At 30.6% G+C, this 20,533-nt stretch overlaps 1 protein-coding gene across 1 annotated transcript; it reads right to left on the minus strand.

The window, feature by feature from the left end:
• Positions 1 to 762: 762 nt before the first annotated feature.
• Positions 763 to 18,682, minus strand: LOC132756059 (fibroblast growth factor receptor 4-like). The gene is made up of 21 exons (XM_060747035.1): positions 18,582 to 18,682; positions 17,995 to 18,072; positions 16,427 to 16,507; positions 15,495 to 15,566; positions 15,175 to 15,246; positions 14,826 to 14,897; positions 14,036 to 14,107; positions 12,882 to 12,950; positions 12,650 to 12,718; positions 12,205 to 12,273; positions 11,399 to 11,473; positions 10,652 to 10,821; positions 9,427 to 9,557; positions 8,789 to 8,896; positions 6,314 to 6,467; positions 5,973 to 6,083; positions 5,399 to 5,598; positions 4,894 to 5,016; positions 3,630 to 3,838; positions 1,277 to 1,382; positions 763 to 862 (listed from the first exon to the last, which is right to left on the minus strand). Exons 1-21 carry the CDS (start codon positions 18,680 to 18,682, stop codon positions 842 to 844), a joined length of 2,163 nt encoding a protein of 720 aa, XP_060603018.1. The 3' UTR covers positions 763 to 841.
• Positions 18,683 to 20,533: the final 1,851 nt, after the last annotated feature.

The following is a 20,533-nucleotide window of genomic DNA, read 5'->3' on the forward strand; positions in this document are numbered from 1 at the left end:
TAATATGACCCAAACGAACCTAATGTTACACATATATTGAAATAACGTATAAAGTTATATATCTAATTCCTTGGGAAACAAATGTGCAATTAGCAAACATCACGAAAAAGACGAGAACATTAATTTGATTAAAAGGTAAAGGCAACGTTGACGTGACATAGCCCCCAAAAATCAACAAACGACTCCTTTTGTTAGTGTTAGTAGCAGTCTAATATATCTTATAACTATGTGCTAATAGCAGTAACTTAACAAAACAGGATTGGGGAAAGAAATTTCACAAAACTAACTTAAACTTTGGACACAATAGTTATACTATTGTCCCGGTTTTATAGATTTAATCAAAGTTTAAATTGTCATGAAACAAACTAATAAAACAAGATGTCTCACGAACAATGTGCAGCATTTATGTATAGTTGAAGCAATGTCATGTAAAACAACAACAGCATCAACAACAACAACATCAACAATTTATTTCAGCATTAATATACATCTATTTCTAGCCTACAATACTAGAATAATGTGTATTAAAACAGTCACAAAGAATATAAAAAAAAACGAGAAATGTCTATCACAATTATAATTATTCTGTCCATGTGATATCACAAATATAAATCTCATTCCGCCTCATTCCACCTTTAATACATTTACAGTAAAAACATTCGTCCGCAAAATCATGAAAGAAATAATATATTTCATCTTGATATATCACAATTCGTCTATAACATCCATATCTATATCTTGATCTTTCGTAATATTTTTTACGTTTATTTACAAAACTGACACAATATCCAGTATAGAACACTCCTAACAAAAAGATAAACTTCGTCCATTTCCTTTGTCTCTACACAGTGTTATAGGACTCCTAAAATGTACATTTACTGGCATTTAATTACAACAAATACATGGTATTATCAAATATTGATTGAATATCAAACATTTCACTAATAAAAAGAACTAAAACAAAATATGCACGTTCGCAAATAGTAAGTAAAATTATGTAAGTAATATGAAACAAACCCATATCAAAATTAGTTAGAATGTAAAGATAGCAAAATACTTCATAGGCTTTATTTTATATTTAATAATAGAAAACACAATAGATTATGTTGTAGATTATTGATTATAAAACATTATAATGAAATACAATAAGACATTTTGCAGATACATTATTATTAATTTAAGTTAAAACACACAATTGTTATTATCCGCCGTTAAAGAATATTTACGATCAACAAATTATTTAAGCTAAACTGCTCTTGTTGAAAGCAACAATAACCTTATTTCCCACTGTTTGCAGAAACTTGTCCAACTTGTCGAGTAAATCGTAAAATTCAGGTCGTCTTTCGGGCAAAAAAGACCAGCACTCTTTCATAATACTGTATCTGAAATGGGGTAAATTAATAAATAATTTATTATCGTGAATTTGATTTATTGGACATTTGCAAATGCAAAGTAGCCATTCATAATGAACAGATCAGATAATATTCTATGCCGAACGATCTTATTATCCCTCGCCGAAAGGCGGCGGGGGATATAGAAATAGTCTCCGTCCGTCCGTCCTTCCGTCCGACATTTTTGTCCGGAGCATATCTCAAAAAGTATTTGAGGTAGCAACTTGAAACTTCATAGGTGGATAGATCATATTAAGGAGGAGTGCAGTGCACAAGAATGATAACTCTACCATGCATAATTTTTGAGTTATTGCCCTTTGTTATTTTTCAAACTTAATTTTTGTCCAGAGCATAACTCAAAAAGCCTTTGAGATATCAACATGACACTTCATAGGTTGATAGATTTCACTCAGGAGGTGTGCAATGCACAAGAATGATAACTCTTTCCCTTCATAATTTTTTAGTTATTTCTCTTTTTGTTTTTTTTCATACTTAATTTTTCACCTGAGTGGAGCATAACTCAAAAAGTCTTTGAGATGTCAACATGAAACTTCATAGGTGGATAGATCTTATTGAGGAGGAATGCTGTGCGCAAGAATAATAACTCTTCCCTTTATAATTTTTGAGTTTTTGCCCTTTGTTATTTTTCATACTTTTTGTCCGGGGCTTATCTCAAAAGAATTTGAGGCATCAACTTGAAACTTCATAGGTGGATAGATCATATTGAGGAGGAGAGCAGTGCACAAGAATGATAACTCTACCCTGCATATTTTTTGAGTTATTGCCCTTTTGTTATTTTTCAAATTTAATTTTTGTCCAGAGCATAACTCAAAAAGCCTTTGAGATATCAATATGAAACTTCATAGGTGGATAGATCTCACTCAGTAGGTGTGCAGTGCACAATAATGATAACTCTACCCTTCGTTATTTTGAGTTATTGCCCTTTGTTATTTTCCATGCTTAATTTTTGTCCAGAGCATAACTATAAAAGCCTTTGAGATATATACTTGAAACTTCATAGGTGGATAGATCTCATTGAGGAGGAATGCAGCACACAAGAATGATAACTCTATCCTGCAAAATTTTTCAGTTATTGCCCTTTGTTATTTTTCATGCTTAATTTTTGTCCAGAGCATAACTATAAAAGCCTTTGAGATATCAACTTGAAACTTCATAGGTGGATAGATCTCATTGAGGAGGAGTGCAATGCACAAGAATGATAAAGCTACCTGGCATAATTTTTCAGTAATTGCCTTTTGTTACTTTTCATGCTTATTTTTTGTCTAGACAGTAACTCATTAAGTATTTACTATATAAGGTATTCACTTGAAACTCAAAATATGACTTCGTCTCCGTCAGTCAATATTTCAATTATTGCCTTTTGTTATTTTTCATGCTTAGTTTTTGTCCGGAGCATTACTAAAAAAGCCTTTGAGATATCAACATGAAACTTCATAGGTGGATAGATCTCAAAGAAGAGGAGTGCAGCACACAAGAATGATAACTTTACCCTGCCTAATTTTTCAGTTATTGCCCTTTGTTAATTTTCATGCTTAATTTTGTCCAGAGCATAACTATAAAAGCCTTTGAGATATCAACTTGAAACTTCATAGATGGATGGATCTCATTGAGGAGGAGTGCAGCACACAAGAATGATAACATACCCTGCATTTTTCAGTTATTGCCCTTTGTAACTACTGCCATCAGTATTCACATAGGTTTCAAATCTGTAATCACTTCAGCCATCAGGGATAGCCATGTTGACATGGCTCTTGTTTGATAAATAGGTTTAATTTTATGATATTAACAACAAAGAAGCCTTTGTCCGATTACATTCACAGGTTAAAAATATCTATCATTGTGATATTGGCACTCAGCATATTTGAATATCAGATTTAACACGTAAATTTGTTAATATGTTTGCTTCTTAAAGTATTGTTGTATCAAATTATACGCGCAAATAAATTAAATCTTTAAGCAACTTAAAATATTGATAAATCATATTTTAAACGTAAATTAGTAATATATAATATATTTTTTGGCATTACATTGTAATACAAATAATGGTTTTACTATCGTCAATATAAAAATATTAATACTTTAAACACATTCGAAAATTATTGATCATACATTATCAATACTATCAACAGTGAAAGGTGTGAAATAACTAATAAATAAATAGCTTTGATAATACCTATGAAATATTTCTAATCGTAAATATAAGGATTATGTTCTTACATATTTTCTGGACACAGAGGTGGCGACGGCATAACGTAGTTCTGTTTATACATTTCCTGCAACATATCCGGCGGTATCCCAGGATATGGCCCAGCTCCTAATGTCATAATTTCCCATAGTAAAATCCCATAAGACCAAATGTCACTTTTAGGGGTGTATCTTCCGTTTGATAATGATTCAGGACTCATCCATTTATAAGGCATCCTTCCCTAAATATTATTTATAAATGTGAATGAAAAAAGAAGCTTGCAACCTTAACATCTACCATGTTTAAAAACACAAATGTGTTGAAGTTTGACTTTTTATATATCTTTATGAAAACATGTCATTTCTTAAAGTGACATTATGCCCATCAAAGTGTAAATGATGTGTGCATAGGCAAAGTAAAATAACATTTTGCCAAAATGGTATTCAAAACTACGCAAAAATCATCAATAATCATCGTGATCCATTGACATTTCTGTAAATAGCCTTTAAAGCTGCAGCCTCCAGATGAGTAAAAATATTTCAATAAAATTAAACTTGAGAAATATGTACTAAAATTTTAGGGAAAATTAAATGATTCGAGATTCAAGTAATATTTTACATGTTATGTGCGATTAATGACTTATTTTTCAGTATTTACAACTATATTTGCGTTACTAACGCTATTTATGCATATTTTGACCACTTTTTGGTAATTTAAGTGGGTTGCAAGTGCCATTGATAATGTGTAAATTGCTTCCTTTTGTTATTTTTACAATATTAAACATTCAAATACATTCTCAAAATGTTCATGAAAATAAGCATGAATCTGGAGGCATGCTGTTTTAAATAAAATGTGTCAGCACGTTTGATTTTCTAAAAGAGTTGGACATTTTTTTTAAAAACTCAGGTAATTTTTATATTTTATCCCAAAGATGTTTCATGATAAATTATTGGTCAATCACCATCACCAGTCAATCTTTTATTACTAATTCAGCTTATTTTGACACCGAAATAATGAGCATAATGTTACTTTATATATATACAAATTCTCCCCGTTATTATTTGGCAGAAGCAAAACATTCAATATTCGAACTCGAAACAAGATAATCGTCAACATCTGGTAAAAATATATTTATTACTGATTTAACATTTAAAAGTTTTTAATTAACCTTACGTGCATAATGTGGATTAAAGAATACAAGTAATCTGACCTTAAATATCTGAGTGAGAAAAAAAAATCTTTTACAAAGTTTAGAAAGTGTGTATGCTTTTACAAAATTGTTCTGTTGATAATTACGTTTGAACATTGATAATAATAGCCGTTCTCATAAACGTCCCGTGATAATCCAAAGTCGGATATTTTCGCCACATGATCATAAGTAAGAAGTATATTTCTTGCCGCCAGGTCCCTGTGGATAATCTAAAATCATAGGAACATAATAAAGACATAAATGTCAACACGTCAAAATGTATGTCAGTATTTGGATTTTAAACAATATAAGTATATGCTACAAAACAAATGATAACGTCACTGTTATAATTCGGGGTCCGAATTCCCTTGTAACTAGGGTCGTTGACTAAGTCTAACAATTAAGTTCTAATAAGTTGTCTGTACATTTAATAAAATTAAATAAGTTTCACGAAGGATTTCTACCAGTAGATTTTAAAATCGACATATATTATTAATTGTCAATCTGAGCCATAACTCTAAAAAGTTTTCTTTCATAATAATGATGCCAGAATCTTTTAATTTTAATTTCAGCGGGTTTAAATTCTAAAACAAACTACATTTTAAAAAATACCTGTAATTTTGATAAATGGTCCATGCCTTTGGCAATATGCCACATATATACAAACATACGAGGATGTGATTTCTGCAAGTACGCTTTCCATTCAGACGAGTCCAGGTTTTGTATAACTTTGGAATTGACTTGATTCAACTTTTTCAGATGAGCAAGTAAGTCACCATTGTCTGCAAACTCCAATACCATTATCATGGATCCTGAAGAAATAGGTTACAGAACAATAATTCCTACCGTTTCAAACGAGGTTACAGAATATAAATCGGCTGATAAATACAAATAAGACATTTAATCAGGTTAATGCAATATTGCTTGTAATGTGTTGACAAAAGAAAAACAAAACACCTCATTTGTTAATTACAATTACGTTTAGATAATATTTTGTCTAATTGTTCAGAAGAATGTAAAGTTGGATCAAACTAACAGAGGAAGCTAAAAATAAAATTGTGAGAAATGGATAAAGAGAACCTCCTGAAAATTAGTAATTCTGGTAAAAAGCAGCGTAAATCAAGTGGAATTTCTACCATGCTACAAGTTTATAAAAATCCAAATAACAAAATGGACTATATGTTACCATTTATTTCTCCAGTGCCGAACATTTGTATGACATTTGGATGATTCCCAATGTTGGATAAATTTCGATATTCTATAGCAAGTGTTTCCGATTCATCTATTCTTGCATTTCCTGCGACATAAAACTCAAACATCTTTTATACTTATATCAACCAGGCTTAAGATATTAGGACACTCAAACGTTTTGGTTCTGTAAAAAGTTTTGTATTGATGTATTGTGTCAGGAAACAACGTATCAAAGACTGTTATCAAATTTTTATCATTGTATTGTCTACATAATGTTTAATGTTTATTTGTTTAAGCAAAAGAAAATATATATTTAAAGAATCTTTTTGTTTCTACCTCTCATTTTTTTCACTGCAACTTTCCTCCACACATTATCAATGTCTGAGGCAAAGCCCTCAAAAACATCGCCGAAAGCTCCTCTTCCAATTAACTGGCCTAATCGTAATGAACCGTATTGCTTACTGTCCACGCATCCACCATTGCTTGTGTTCTTTTAACATAAGATGGAATATTTATATTGATAAGGCAAGTTGTCTTAAATATTAATATACCACATGTATCAGTGCGAGAAGTTTAAGAAATTTAATTATGTGGTCATTCTGGGCGACTTACAGTATAAAATCTTATGCATTTAATTAAAACCTTTATATTTGCTAAATTCATAATATGCAATATATGCTACCGGTTTAAATTATTCTTAAAATCATCATACAGTTGTACAATCATTGTAAATTTATATGTCCACAACTCAGGTGTATAAGGCCTTAACAATGGCTTAAGTCAGGGTTTGATTTTTTTTTAATTTTTTGTGTTGGGTTTTACCTGGTACTTTCACAGTATAGGTCATATGGCAATTTTTCAGCTTGAATGGTGGAGTAAGACCTCAGGGGCCCTTCCGTGCATTATTTCAGTCCCGTACGGGGACCTGAGTAGAACCACCGACGTTCCGCAAGGTAGCTTCCTCACATGAAAGAATCCAAAGTCATTGTCGAGATTCGAACCCAAAGTTGTAAGTGTTGTGTTTCTTTTGTTGTTTTTTATACCCCCAAAAACGAAGTTTGGGGGGGTATATAGGAGTAACCCGGTGGTCGGTTGGTCGGTCGGGCGGTCGGTCGGTCGGTCGGTCGGTCCAGACGTCCGTTGCATTTTCCTTGTCCGGACCATAACTTGAAGACTAATGGTTGGAATTCAATATAACTTCATACAATGGTCAAGCACATTGAGAGGAAGTGCAGTGCACAAGAACCATAACTCTATCTTGACTAATTACAGAGTTATTGCCCTTTGTTACTTTTCCTTGTCCGGGGCATAACTTGAAAACTACTGGTTGGAATTCAAAACAACTTCATACAATTGTTAAACACAGTAAGGGGAAGTGCAGTGCACAAGAACCATAACTCTATCTAAAGTAATTACAGAGTTATTGCCCTTTGTTACTTTTCCATTGCTTTCTTTTGTCCGGACCATAACTTGAAGACTAATGGTTGGAATTCAATATAACTACATACAATGGTCAAGCACATTGAGAGGAAGTGCAGTGCACAAGAACCATAACTCTATCTTGACTAATTACAGAGTTACTGCCCTTTGTTACTTTTCCTTGTCCGGGGCATAACTTGAACACTACTGGTTGGAATTCAAAACAACTTCATACAATTGTCAAATACAATAAGGGGAAGTGCAGTGCACAAGAACCATAACTCTATCTAAAGTAACTACAGAGTTATTGCCCTTTGTTACTTTTCCATTGCTTTCTTTTGTCCGGACCATAACTTGAAGACTTATGGTTGGAATTCAATATAACTACATACAATGGTCAAGCACATTGAGAGGAAGTGCAGTGCACAAGAACCATAACCCTATCTTGACTAATTACAGAGTTATTGCCTTTGTTACTTTTCCTTGTCCGGGGCATAACTTGAAAATTACTGGTTGGAATTCAAAACAACTACAATTGTCAAACACAGTAAGGGGAAGTGCAGTGCATAAGAACCATAACTCTATCTTGACTAATTACAGAGTTATTGCCCTTTGTTACTTTTCCATTGCTTTCTTTTGTCCGGAGTATAACTTGAAGACTAATTGTTGGAATTCAATATAACTTCATACAAATTACAGAGTTATTGCCCTTTGTTACTTTTCCTTGTCCAGAGCATAACTTGAAAACTTCTGTTTGGAATTCAATACTTCATACAGTAGTCAAGGACATTAAAAGGAAGTGCAGTGCATAAGAGCCATAACTCCATTTTGACAAAATACAGAGTTACTGCCCTTTGATACTTTTCCTTGTCTGGAGCATAACTTAAAACGTACTGGTTGAAATTCAAAACAACTTCATACAATGGTCAAGCACAAAAAGAGGAAGTGCAGTGCACAAGAACTATAACTCCATCTTCAGTATTTATAGAGTTATTGCCCTTTGTTCCTTTTCTTTGTCTTTCTGGACTTATTACAGAGTAATTCAATAAAACTTCATCAATGGCCAACCACATTGAAAAGAAATGCAATATACAAGAACCACAACTATCTTTAATTGCCCACAAGCATAACTCTATATTTCAATTCTTTTACAAGATATTCTGTTACTAGTAACATCCTCATTTCCGAAGCAGTCTTGTGGGGGTATTAATCACATTTAGTGATAGTTCTAGTTTTATATTATTCGCATATTAAAATGTAAACATATGAAATTAAAAAGAAAGAGTCCAATCATTTTGCAAATGTAATAGAATAAAACTTTATAGTGTAAAAATGGTTCTAAAGTATAGTCTTTAAAGACTAAAGACAACGTATTACAGCAAAAAATATTACCAGTTTCGGCACTTCATATCCTTCAAACGATGTGTACTGTAAAGTGTTGGAATCAGCAGCAATGTCTGCAACAGATCTTGGTCTGTAATACTGGCCGTTCAATATCATCTGAAAGAAATGGACAATAATCACGTGTCACAATCATATGTAATGATGCTGGCTCCTGAAGTCGTGTGTGGCTATGCTTACCGTCGTATGAACAAATCTGCGGACGTTTCTTAATCAAAACTAGTCAATTTTTATTCTTAATTATTCTAAATTCTGCATTAGCCATTGCGTGTGCGCGATGGTGGTAGCGTGCACTTTTTAGTACGGTCTTTGAACAGACTTAATCGAACGAGCCACCAACATTTAAAAAAGCAGTTTTTGGTGTTCTTAAGGGACTCTGTTTATCTTTATTCAATCAAATGTCTATAATCATACCATACAGTTATACATACAATTCTTTGCTTAGTAACTTTCATATCAAATGTTTATTTTGTGAAACACAATTATTTCGTCAAATTATGACTACATACAATATCTTTAAAATTTCTTTATTCTAAGAATATTTTGATTTCTCTGTTTGGTGCAATATCTATAATTTAAAACTAACATCTACAAAATGTATGTATTTAACCACACATGTAATATCATACTCTGATTGGTCTCTTGATCCCTTTCGTGCGGGTCCGGAATAAGAACAGTGCTACAATTGCAAGGCATGCACAGATGACTACAGTAGCTGACAATATGACTGCAACTATTTTGTAGCCTGTCAAACCTGAAACTATACACCACAACTTAAACCATACAACAAATTAGGTTTTTTAAAGGAGTACGAACCGTAATGAAATCGCAAAATATCGACAAAAGTCGGGGAAAAAGTATGTACAAAACTCGTAGCCGCTTTTAATCAAATGGAGGGAATTTTCCACTCTAACGTCATTTTTGAGAAATTAGAATATGACTACTAACATTCCGCAAGTAATGTAGTCATTGGACGACAGAACTAAATGATGATCAAGAGATAAAGAAATATAGAAATATTACTTGGCACAATTCTTCAACGGACTTTTTTTTCAATAGATAGCGATTTAAACATTTAAAATCAAAGATGATAAATAAATATCAAATCGAGAGGCTATTTTCGGCTACTTTTGAACAGCATGAACACTTGTACACAACTTGTTAAACAAGTTTAAAACGAAATATAAAATATTTATGATTTGGTCACATATTTTCTAAACTGTTGTAGATACTAAATATTAATTTATTTTGATTGACTTTGAACAGGTTATTGCAAACAAAAAATACAATAAAATTGGACAACAAATTCATTGTCGAAGCTCTTTATGAGCTATTTTGATACTAAAAATTAAACATTTGAAGCTAAGAAAGCGTTTTCAATAATACACCATGACGGTGACGATACTTCACTGTACATTTATGCTCTGGAGCAATATTTCAAAACAATTGTGTCTTGTAAATATCCGTCTAATAATCTATTTTCCGATATAATGGTGGTACTCTTCAGAGATGAATCTATCAAGCTGAACATGATAAAAATTAAATCTTAAAATCTTTAAAGCTGTTAATGATGCGTTTTAATGCTATCATGGTTTTTGTCAATTTTAATTCAAAAATATTCTATCTTTCTATCTTTTGCAAAATTATAGCATGTTTGCGGCTTAACATAGGTGCTCGTTCGTATATAAAACAGTGTAACAAGGTACAAAAACTATTCCCCAGTATCAAAATCTGGAAACTAAAACGTTTCGAGCCGGGTAAGTGGTTACACTGAATAAATCATTGCCTTTGTAAACTTAGTTTATCTCTTATTGCAAGACTATGCTTTCTAACATGTCTTGCATTTTCTTTTACCTGAACTATCTATTCCCTGTTTACACACAACATCAGTAGTGACAAAACTATTCATGCTAATATTTTCAGGTGTTGTGCAATTTAGATCCTCGAACAACATTCCGTTCTGATGAATGATGATCAGCCAAAGAAGATCACAGTCGCAGTGTAATGGATTATTTTCTAATACACTAAAAAATATATAATAATTTAACAAAATAGCAATCAAGACCCAACTTGTAAATTATATGCATCATTATCAGTGGTACATGAGAGTATTAAGGTGACAACATGGTTATGCGTAAATTACAATTGTATTCTTTTAATATAAAATCAACATTAAAAGTTTTAAGTATTTTTGCTATGGCCAATTGAGATTACATTACCCTTTTATTTTCAGAATTAAGATCAATACTTGATATTTGGTTTTAGGTGGAGGAATGACCGGGTGTTAACACGTCGGACTAGTAATCCAAGGATTGCTGACCGCGTGGGTTCGGACCCAGCAAGGAGCAAGCCGTTGTTTTCTTGCCACCAAACTTTACATTCATTGCTTATTACTGGTTAATTCGAGATTCGAGAGTGTTTAATAGTTTTCAACACAATCAAACTAAAAAAATGTGTTTAAACTTATATTTGATGCGACATATTTATATTGTTTTCTTCACAAATATGCAGGAAGAAGAATTTATTGTATATTTATCGGTGTACATACATATGTTTGTAAATTTGTAAATCTATTATGTTTTTCTACCAAAGTAATCTTACATGTGAAAAGATCTGTTCACAATTAGACATGTCAGTTCTTCTGGTAATGTTGTCAGATGGTTCTCGTTGAGAAAGCTGTTGGAAAAATTACAAAACTTCGCCTTATTTCATGTAATACGTAAAAGTGACATAATGCTCTTTTTTGCGCTGTCAAGTTGAGTCGTTTATTTCTATATAATTGAAAAGATTGCAATGACAAAATAGGATAAATGTAAAAAGTGCTGAAATATAAAAAGACTGACCTACGGAAGGATATTTATAGAAGATTTTGTTGGTCACGTAAGTTTATGAATACTTTTGTGAAGCTAAATGTATTATTGAAGATAATTGTGGGAAAATGAAGGTTTTTTTGTCTTTTATATGTACACTTTCCACTTACACTTAGATGGGCATAATGGTACTTTAAGAATAAAAGTTATTTAGGTGATGAAATTTGTGAAAACATTCTAATTTTATTTTTGTCATCATGTTCAGATGGCAATCAATAATGAAAGAAATATTAATTATTTACGTAGTATTGTCAAAAATAAAATCTTTATATCAAGCTCATTCCTTTGATAATTTGAGAATAAATTTGCGTACTTTGATTCGATGGTAATGTTTTAAAACTTACCTTGAAAAGAATGTAATTTACTATACTAAAGTCAATTTTGATTTACATTGCTCAATTTCGCGGTTTTTGTAAGTAAATATACAAGGTTCATTTCACTTATATACTACGTACATACTTACATTCCAAACATGTATTTAAAGGCAGAATATATTTATTAAACGAATTTTCCTATTAAATATTAAATTTTACTTACAGCCTTTCCAGATGCTGTAATGTCGACAACTGCCAACTAACAGTCTTTAGATTATTTCCGCTGACATCGCTGTATTAAATTCAAAACATTCAGCATCAAGTTAGAAAAGTGAAATAAGCGTAATGACAAAGGAGCAACATACATCTCATTGTAGAGCACGACAAATAAGTTAGTATGCTTATATTATAAATATAAACTCAGTTTTATTTCTATATAATTTTATACGATGGATTAACTATATACAGAGAATTAATTGCAAGGATGATAGATGTATTTGTGATTTAAAGCAATATCCTCATATTAAGAATTCGAAAACATTTATAAAACCAAAACTAACTTTATCAAATTTCTACTTATTCTACCTAATATATCCAGTTTTAAAAATGAAATGTAAAATATACATGCCTAAAATATGTATTTATTTAGAAATGCTAAAACTACTTACATACTAACGAGATTGGCAAACTGGCCAATCTGTGAAGATATTTCTTCTATATTGTTGGAAGCAATATGCCTAAAACAAACCAGTACAAAACATACAGAAAAGGGCTTATTCATGTAGTTTGAATTTGTACAAAAACCAAGCGAGTTTTACTTGTTTATTCCAAAATATGTTTTTCTAATTTCAGAAATATGTGATTTAGTGGACACTGTATTTGCGGTTAAAAACTATTTACCAGTACTCTATTGGAGAATTTTTGAAGGCATCATAAGGGATGTCTTGCAGTTCATTATTGTCGAGGTATCTGTAATGAAAAGAAAATAGTATAGTTTTAATCCTTTCTTCCCGTTATTTTATAATCGACACGTTTATCATAGTATTACTTAAAAACGGTAGTTATCTTTCGTATATTAATTTTAAAGGTGTTGTTTTTTGTAAAATGAATTGTTCATTTCCATTCTAAAGATTGCAATTATTGTTTATTTGATATTTGTATTATAAAGTTTTAAGATAAATTGGTCTACACTGGACACATGTTCATTCTTATATAAAATATTTCTTGTTCTTGAAAATAAATATTGAAAAAGTTCTAGGTTATTTAGTATGAACATTTATATAACGAGTAATAATACTTTGTTCTAGAACAGGCAATTACCGGTATGTGAAATATGAAAAATCGTTGTGTTATATCAGAACATATGTCTCACATTTACCAACAATACCCATATTTTTATGGTTTGTTGTCACGCATGATTCTTAATACTGTCATCTTAATTTATGGTATAACAGACCTTCCCTTTATGGACCAACTCACTTTATTGTTCTTATAATAATTACTTAAATAATGTTTCTAAAGAAATATTATTTAAAAAGTCGTTTGACGTGTCTATCTATAAGAACATGAACGTGTTTGCATCTTGGAGAGATTTTTTTCATTTGTACATCACTATTGTTAACACTAAATAACCTTGATAGACAAAAAAAATATTTTGTCATAATATTTATGTATTAATTATATTTGTTTATACAAAAGTTAATAAAACATCATTTCCTTTTTCGTTAAGCTAAACATCATCAAAATAGTTTGTATATGCAAAGTTCGTTTTACAAAAATGTTCATTTAGACATTATTGCAGATATGGTACAAACAATGTCCTAAATTGAAAAGCAAAACACAAGAAATGGTATACGTGTGGTGAATGCTCATAATAATGAAATACATAGTGTCATGATGTAGCAATACTTATACCCTTTGATAAATTGTATCATTTTATTTCAATTTCCCAACTTTACATATAGGACAAGCAAAATGACATTAAATGAACAGAATAAATGTTATGCTCAACAGTTTTTCCTTACATTCGAAGGAAACATTTGCTCAATACTTACACAACATCAAGTTCAGGTACGTTGCTGAACGCATCTGGCGAGATAAAAGCGAGATTATTCCCATTCAGTTTGCTGCAAGACAACAAAAAGATTCGTTCGTAGAAAGACAATCACGATGCATGTATGAGATCTCTGGCATAGTGAAACTTCAAGAATTTTTCATAATTCTTACCCCTAGTCTAGCTTCAAGCTTTCAGAAATGAATTTAGGATGATTTAAAGCAATTTATCAGATTATCTTTAGAACAGAAGAAATATAAAGGAATGGCGATAATTTAACTTTTTATTATTCTTACACCTTGTCTAGCTACATGCTTTATTAACGATGACGAATAAATGAATTTAAGATGATAAACTGTTTTAATACAAAATCTTTAGAACAAAAGATATAAAAAGCATGGTTATAATCTAACTTTTTATTATTCTTATACCAAGTCTAGCTACATGCTTTCATAGCTGAATTGAAGATGGTTAAGTGTGATAAAACAATTTAATGGAAAACACTTTAAAACATAAGATATGAAAAGGCATGACGATAATCTAATTTTAACAAACATTTATGTCATTTAATAAGCTGTTGAGTGAGCGCGTCTGTATAAAATGAAAAACCTATGTAGCCAATATAGCACCTGGTCAGCCTCCGAAACTCACTAAAATAAATAACCTAATCGTCGTCTTATTTATCAGACTTATTCAAGTTTGGCTAAAATATAGCAATGCATTTTGAAAACTAAGATCTTTAATTTGATGGTATGATTAAAAAAAGTCAATATGTAAAATAAAAAACTTACAGTTCCATCAAATTAGGTAAATTGATGAAGGTTCTCGCTGATATTTTAGTCAAGTTGTTGAAAGACAAATCTCTATATCGAAATGATAAACTTATTGTTATTTAATATATTTTTTTCAATAATTGTATGAAAAGGAAAGCAAAGTGGCCGAAGTTTATTTGAACGGAAACATGCAAATAGCTTTATGAATTAATGATCTCAAAATTATTTCATGGTAAAATGGTAAAATTACTTTGACATTTTACTAAATAATAATCGAAACAAAAACATTTATTATATATTTAAATGTTTAATACTTATTAAAATATTTTTTATTTAATTGCATGAATAGAAAATACAATGTACTTACATTGACGACACCTTGTCCATATCTTGGAAAGCATTTTGTTCCATTTCAGATATTCTGTTGCAAGCAAAATCTCTTGAATTACAAAGAAAAAAGACATATTGCTACACACTGAATGTTTACATGAAACTCAAAAAACATTATCCTACATTTCATTTCAGGACAAAATAATTTAAAGCATAATTAACGGCTTCCAAGTATGGCCAACAATTTTGAGACTGTCTAATGTTAAATTGTCATGCACTTATAAGGTAAACTGAACCATTTTAATCTGTTTCCTTAATATAACATTATATCAAACATCTTATAAATTATCTACTTACATGCTGTTTAAACTTGTTAAATTCGAAAGCACATCTCCTGGCACTTTCCTCACTTCGCTGTTGGTAATTATCCTTTGGATTCAAGAGGAAAAAATCGAAACATAAACGATATACACTTCACTCAATAATCTCTTTTATTTCTTAAAAACATAACTTTTAAATTTATTTATAATGCATTGTTCTTTGTTTTTGTGACGTGAGATTGACTGCATAACGAGTAACTCAACGTTTATCATATCAATTCTGTCATTTGCATTATTAAAATGTACTAAAGAAAAGATTTAAGCAATTGGAAAATAATCAAAGAGGTGAATCCATAATTGAAAACTAACATATTGTAATGCATGACTTTTTTCACTAATGATTTTCCAACCAAGGGCACGTGTTATTCCAAACTCAAATTCTATGCCCCTGGCTCAAAATTCCGTTGTCATTTGACAATTAAACACGTACAAACTAAAATTTTAAGTGAGTAATGACATTTCAAATAGTACATTTCATACGATTCGACGACTTTGCTATTATATACATGTTCGTGCATTTGATGCATGTGTCATATGCGCAAATACGACTGTAAAAAGCTGTATCATTCTTGCTTGTACCAAATTTGTTTCGGTTGATAATGCAGTTTGAATTCATTCGACAAATTATATAATAAATGGGTTGTTAAAGGAGTGTCTTTATCTATTATATGTATTTGGCTCTAATGTACAATTTAACGGATCACATGCTCGTGTCAAATACACGTTCCAAATCAAGATACTCCTATAAAATCCATATAAAATAATTATTTGTTTTGATTTTTAATTGTTCCCCTATTTTTTTAGGTAAAAGGTTATAAATAACTGGTTCCTGTTTCAGGTACAGGACATAAAAAATATAAAGCTAAAACTTAAAGAAAATATTGATATGAAAAAATGTAGCATACTTACAAAACACTTAATGTTTTTCTGACCCTGTCAGGCAATGCAAAAACCAAGGTATCTAATGTTAACTTGCTTTGTTGGATTAACCTGTTACAAATGAGAAATATTAAATATTAGCGAAGTAGCGACAAGTTGCGGAGTTGAGGGCCAATTTTCCGTGAAAAAGTCAGACCTATCATTGGTCACCGGTGAAATCGGTATTTTACGGCATCGGTAATTTAACGCGGGACATTTTATTGAACAATAGATTATGTACATGTATTCAAGCATCATTTTCTCAGCAATAGCAACAGCAAAAGTTCGGGACTTTTTATGGATTAATGTACATACATAATAGTTTCAGAAAAACAATTTTTGCAATTAGTTCTAGGTTGACCCTCATTTTAGGGTATATTGACTAGATTAATGTAGTACTTGTCTATAAAGTGCTTACATTTTGTATTCTTTTGTTATTTGTTTGTTATTGTTTGGTTAATATTCATACAAGAAATCGATTATTTGATAATTATCGGATATTCACAGCAATATATCAAATGAAGGTGCGAAATACAAACTTACCGTAACAAGTAGAAATTATGTTGTTAGAAATTATATAAAAATCTTTATTCCCTAAAGCCATAACTTGCCTGTGCAAGCACTCGATTAAATAATTATCGGATAGCGGTATACATGTACTGATCTTAATCGAGCGCATCCCGATATTTCAATAATAACAGTTTGTTTTAACCGAGGAAATTGAGATGCTTTTCGCCGTTTTGGGCTTGAAAAATGGTTCGCTATAGCCGAAAATTCGTTTTAAGCGACAACGTTTGTTGTTTGATTTGTGATTTACGTCACACCGACACAGTATAGGTCATTTGGCGACATTCCAGCTTTACTGGTGGAGGAAGACCTCAGGTGCCCCTACGTGCATTTTTTCAGGCACGAACGGGCACCTGAGTAGAACCACCAACGTTCCGTAAGCTAGCTGGATAGCTTCCTCACATGAGAGAATCCAAAGTCCCTGTCGGGATTCGAACCCACAGCTGTGAGGGGCAAGTGGTAAGCGACTACGTATTAAGCGTATTATATTGTGATTTAATATAAAATGAAGGAGGAATCGGCTGGGGATCTCAGGTTTAGTTCGCTATTAACGATAATTCGTTATAAGCGAGTTCGTTATAAGTGTTGTCGACTGTATTGTCTTTTCTAGCTGGATTTATATTATCAAACAAACCATAACACAAACTCATTTCTAAAAACTGCATACAAAGATTATTTTGAGTTCCACATTATTTTATATAAAAACAAGGTTCCCTTAAAACATAAACAGGCGAATTTTAAATAAACAAAATCTGTAGTGCATGTTTAGTAAATTCGGTAAGTTTAAAAATTATTAGTTTTGACTTTAATTGTTATAAATAATAAAGTTAACAGCATGAAAATATAACACATTGTTTGCTATGACGCCAACAGAAACAAAATTTGCTCATTTCTATACGACTGTAGATCTAAACGATAGTATTTGATCCTAAATTATATACTGCTTTTTGAGAATATAACATCAAAATAAAAATACATTTAAAAATTCTTACAATCTAAGTACAAGCGTTTCATCCAATAAACATGCATGTAACGATTCCACTTCTTTATCTGTGGCATTATGCAAGACGCTGTGGAGAGAAAACACAAATTATTTACTTAGATATATTAATTTCACTTACGTATAAAGTTATTGTAAAATTATTCAATAAGTGTTCTTTTAAACATAGTAACTTTTTAATATAATCAAATGAATCATATTAATGCATTTACTCAGTGATTATGTATTTTGTTCGACCACAAGGAACTTGACACTTTAAGGTAAAGAGTAAATGAAACAAAGACTTCAAATATAAATAAAATAAGTTTATTTCCAGGCCTCTTGTCTCCAAGTAATCAAATTATAAAGTAACAGCTCAAAATTACATGTATAATGAATTTGTCAGAATTTTATATTTATTTTGTATGTATGAACATAATTCACAGAAACTTTAAGTAACACAACCAAATAAGTTTATTATAAAATATGTATTATTTTATTTGCTTTACAATTTTACAATGCCTTTAGCACAAATATATACACAAATATTTTTTTGAAATCATTGTTCATCAATTAGAGATATAATAAATTTTCACTTACATTTTGTCATTTTGAATCAATTTGAAAAAATAACTGCAGTTATATGAATATCCAGTTTTCAACAATATAATCAACATAAAAATATGACAGAGACATGCCATCCTTCTCAGATCCAGATACAAAATGATCTGCGCAGACGACACTCATTATTTGATCGCACAGGTCGTATTGTTTACTAATCAATACCTTATAACATGTTTAATTGACTTATCTCTGTAAAAAGTCCTCCACTGGGAATCACATTTTGTTCGTTGTTAAATTTTTAAGCATTTTTGTTCAAACAAATAGATTTAGTTTCAAGTTTCCCTTTCATGTTCGTTTTAGTTTTACACTTGGTTACTTTTTAAAGGATGTCAGATTAAAGTTCTTGCACTTAGTAATTTCACTAATTTATTTTTTGTATAGTTTTACTTCTAAACTAAAAATATAAGAAATTTTAGTGTAACTGTTTTTTTTTCTAAGCAATTTCGGATTGTGAATTAAGAATTGTGGACGTTAAATGTAAAAAAAAATCACAATATTTCCTCGTTTGTTTGTTTGTTGTTTTTGTTTGCTTGTTTTTTTGTTTGTTTGTTTTTTATTTGAACGCCTCATGGAAAATAATTCCATAAACTGTTTTCCTAAGTAGAATTATTTTGACATATAAGTCTAAAAGTGCAATAAAAACGATTCTGATATGTTGTGTATACAAAACACTTCTGATATTTTCTTCCAAAATGCCATTGTCATTTAAGTTGCTGATTTATATAGAAACAGAAATATTTCAATTTGTACATCATATTAGCTGACTTATCGCTTTGAACATTTTTTTTTAATTTTTGATTAAAGCAATTTTAGATAACTTTTAATGAAAACCGTTAAGTTATACCTTTCAGAACCTGTTTTTAAAGTTAGATGAACTTATATATTTATCGTTCTGAATTACAACATTGTCTTAAAATTCCAAAAGATTAAAAGATACGCGGTCTTTAAAGTTTGTACAAAGATTTAACATATTAATGACTAACTCGCAACAGAATGTTACACAGAAATTGTCTAAATATTATTATATATACTATGCAACTTTAGCAAAAGAAACAACTGGTTCCTTATTCTTACTATTTCAAACAATTAATCATAATTATTATATTTTAGTACTTATTTCATGACTGTGATATTATATATGTAATAAAATTTTTCTCGTATTTAGACGTTTTATATATTTGATTAAAGATCTATGTTTATAAGTATGTGAACACGCCATTATTGTTTATGGCAACATACATTATGTTTGTGACTTAATTAGATCTTGAACATTGAAATCTATGTACGAGTCTTAATAAATGCCTATTCTGTTCTTTAAAAAGCAAGTAATTTATTTTTAGTGGTTTATTTTAGCATTTATAAATATTAATTTTCAGCTGAAGACTGATGAAAACTGAAAATCGTTACGATGCCGATAAAGCCCTTTATATGCCATTATTCTAACTTTACTGTAAAAAATCAGCAACAAAGTGCTCCACCGAAGCGAATTTTTCCTTTAAAATAACAATATTCAGCATTCAATTGAAAATGTATAAAGAGTAAATAACAATTATGTGAAGTCAGGCAAACTTGTGAATTAATAAATATTTGATATTTGTGGTTTTGCTGTTCAACGGAGGCTTCAAATGAATATTTATAAGCAGAGGACAAACGTTGTTCTAAATGACATTATAAAACAATAGAAAGTTAAATTTTCTTAAGACTAGACATGAAATATTAGGATTGAAATCTGCGGATAATTTGCATCCTGCGATCTAAATACTAAAAGAGCCATTGTAAAAGCAAACGATATACAGTAATTACAACCTTAGTTTTTTATAAACTGAATTAAATATTTTAACCACATGTAATATGAAATATATTTAATTTGGAAGGACAAAATGCATAGAAAATGTAATTTTTCGGCCGTAGACTGTTTGTTTCCAACT

This window comes from Ruditapes philippinarum, unplaced genomic scaffold (assembly GCF_026571515.1).
Source record: "Ruditapes philippinarum isolate M1 unplaced genomic scaffold, ASM2657151v2 ctg149_1_1_1_1, whole genome shotgun sequence".
Lineage (NCBI taxonomy): Eukaryota > Metazoa > Mollusca > Bivalvia > Venerida > Veneridae > Ruditapes > Ruditapes philippinarum.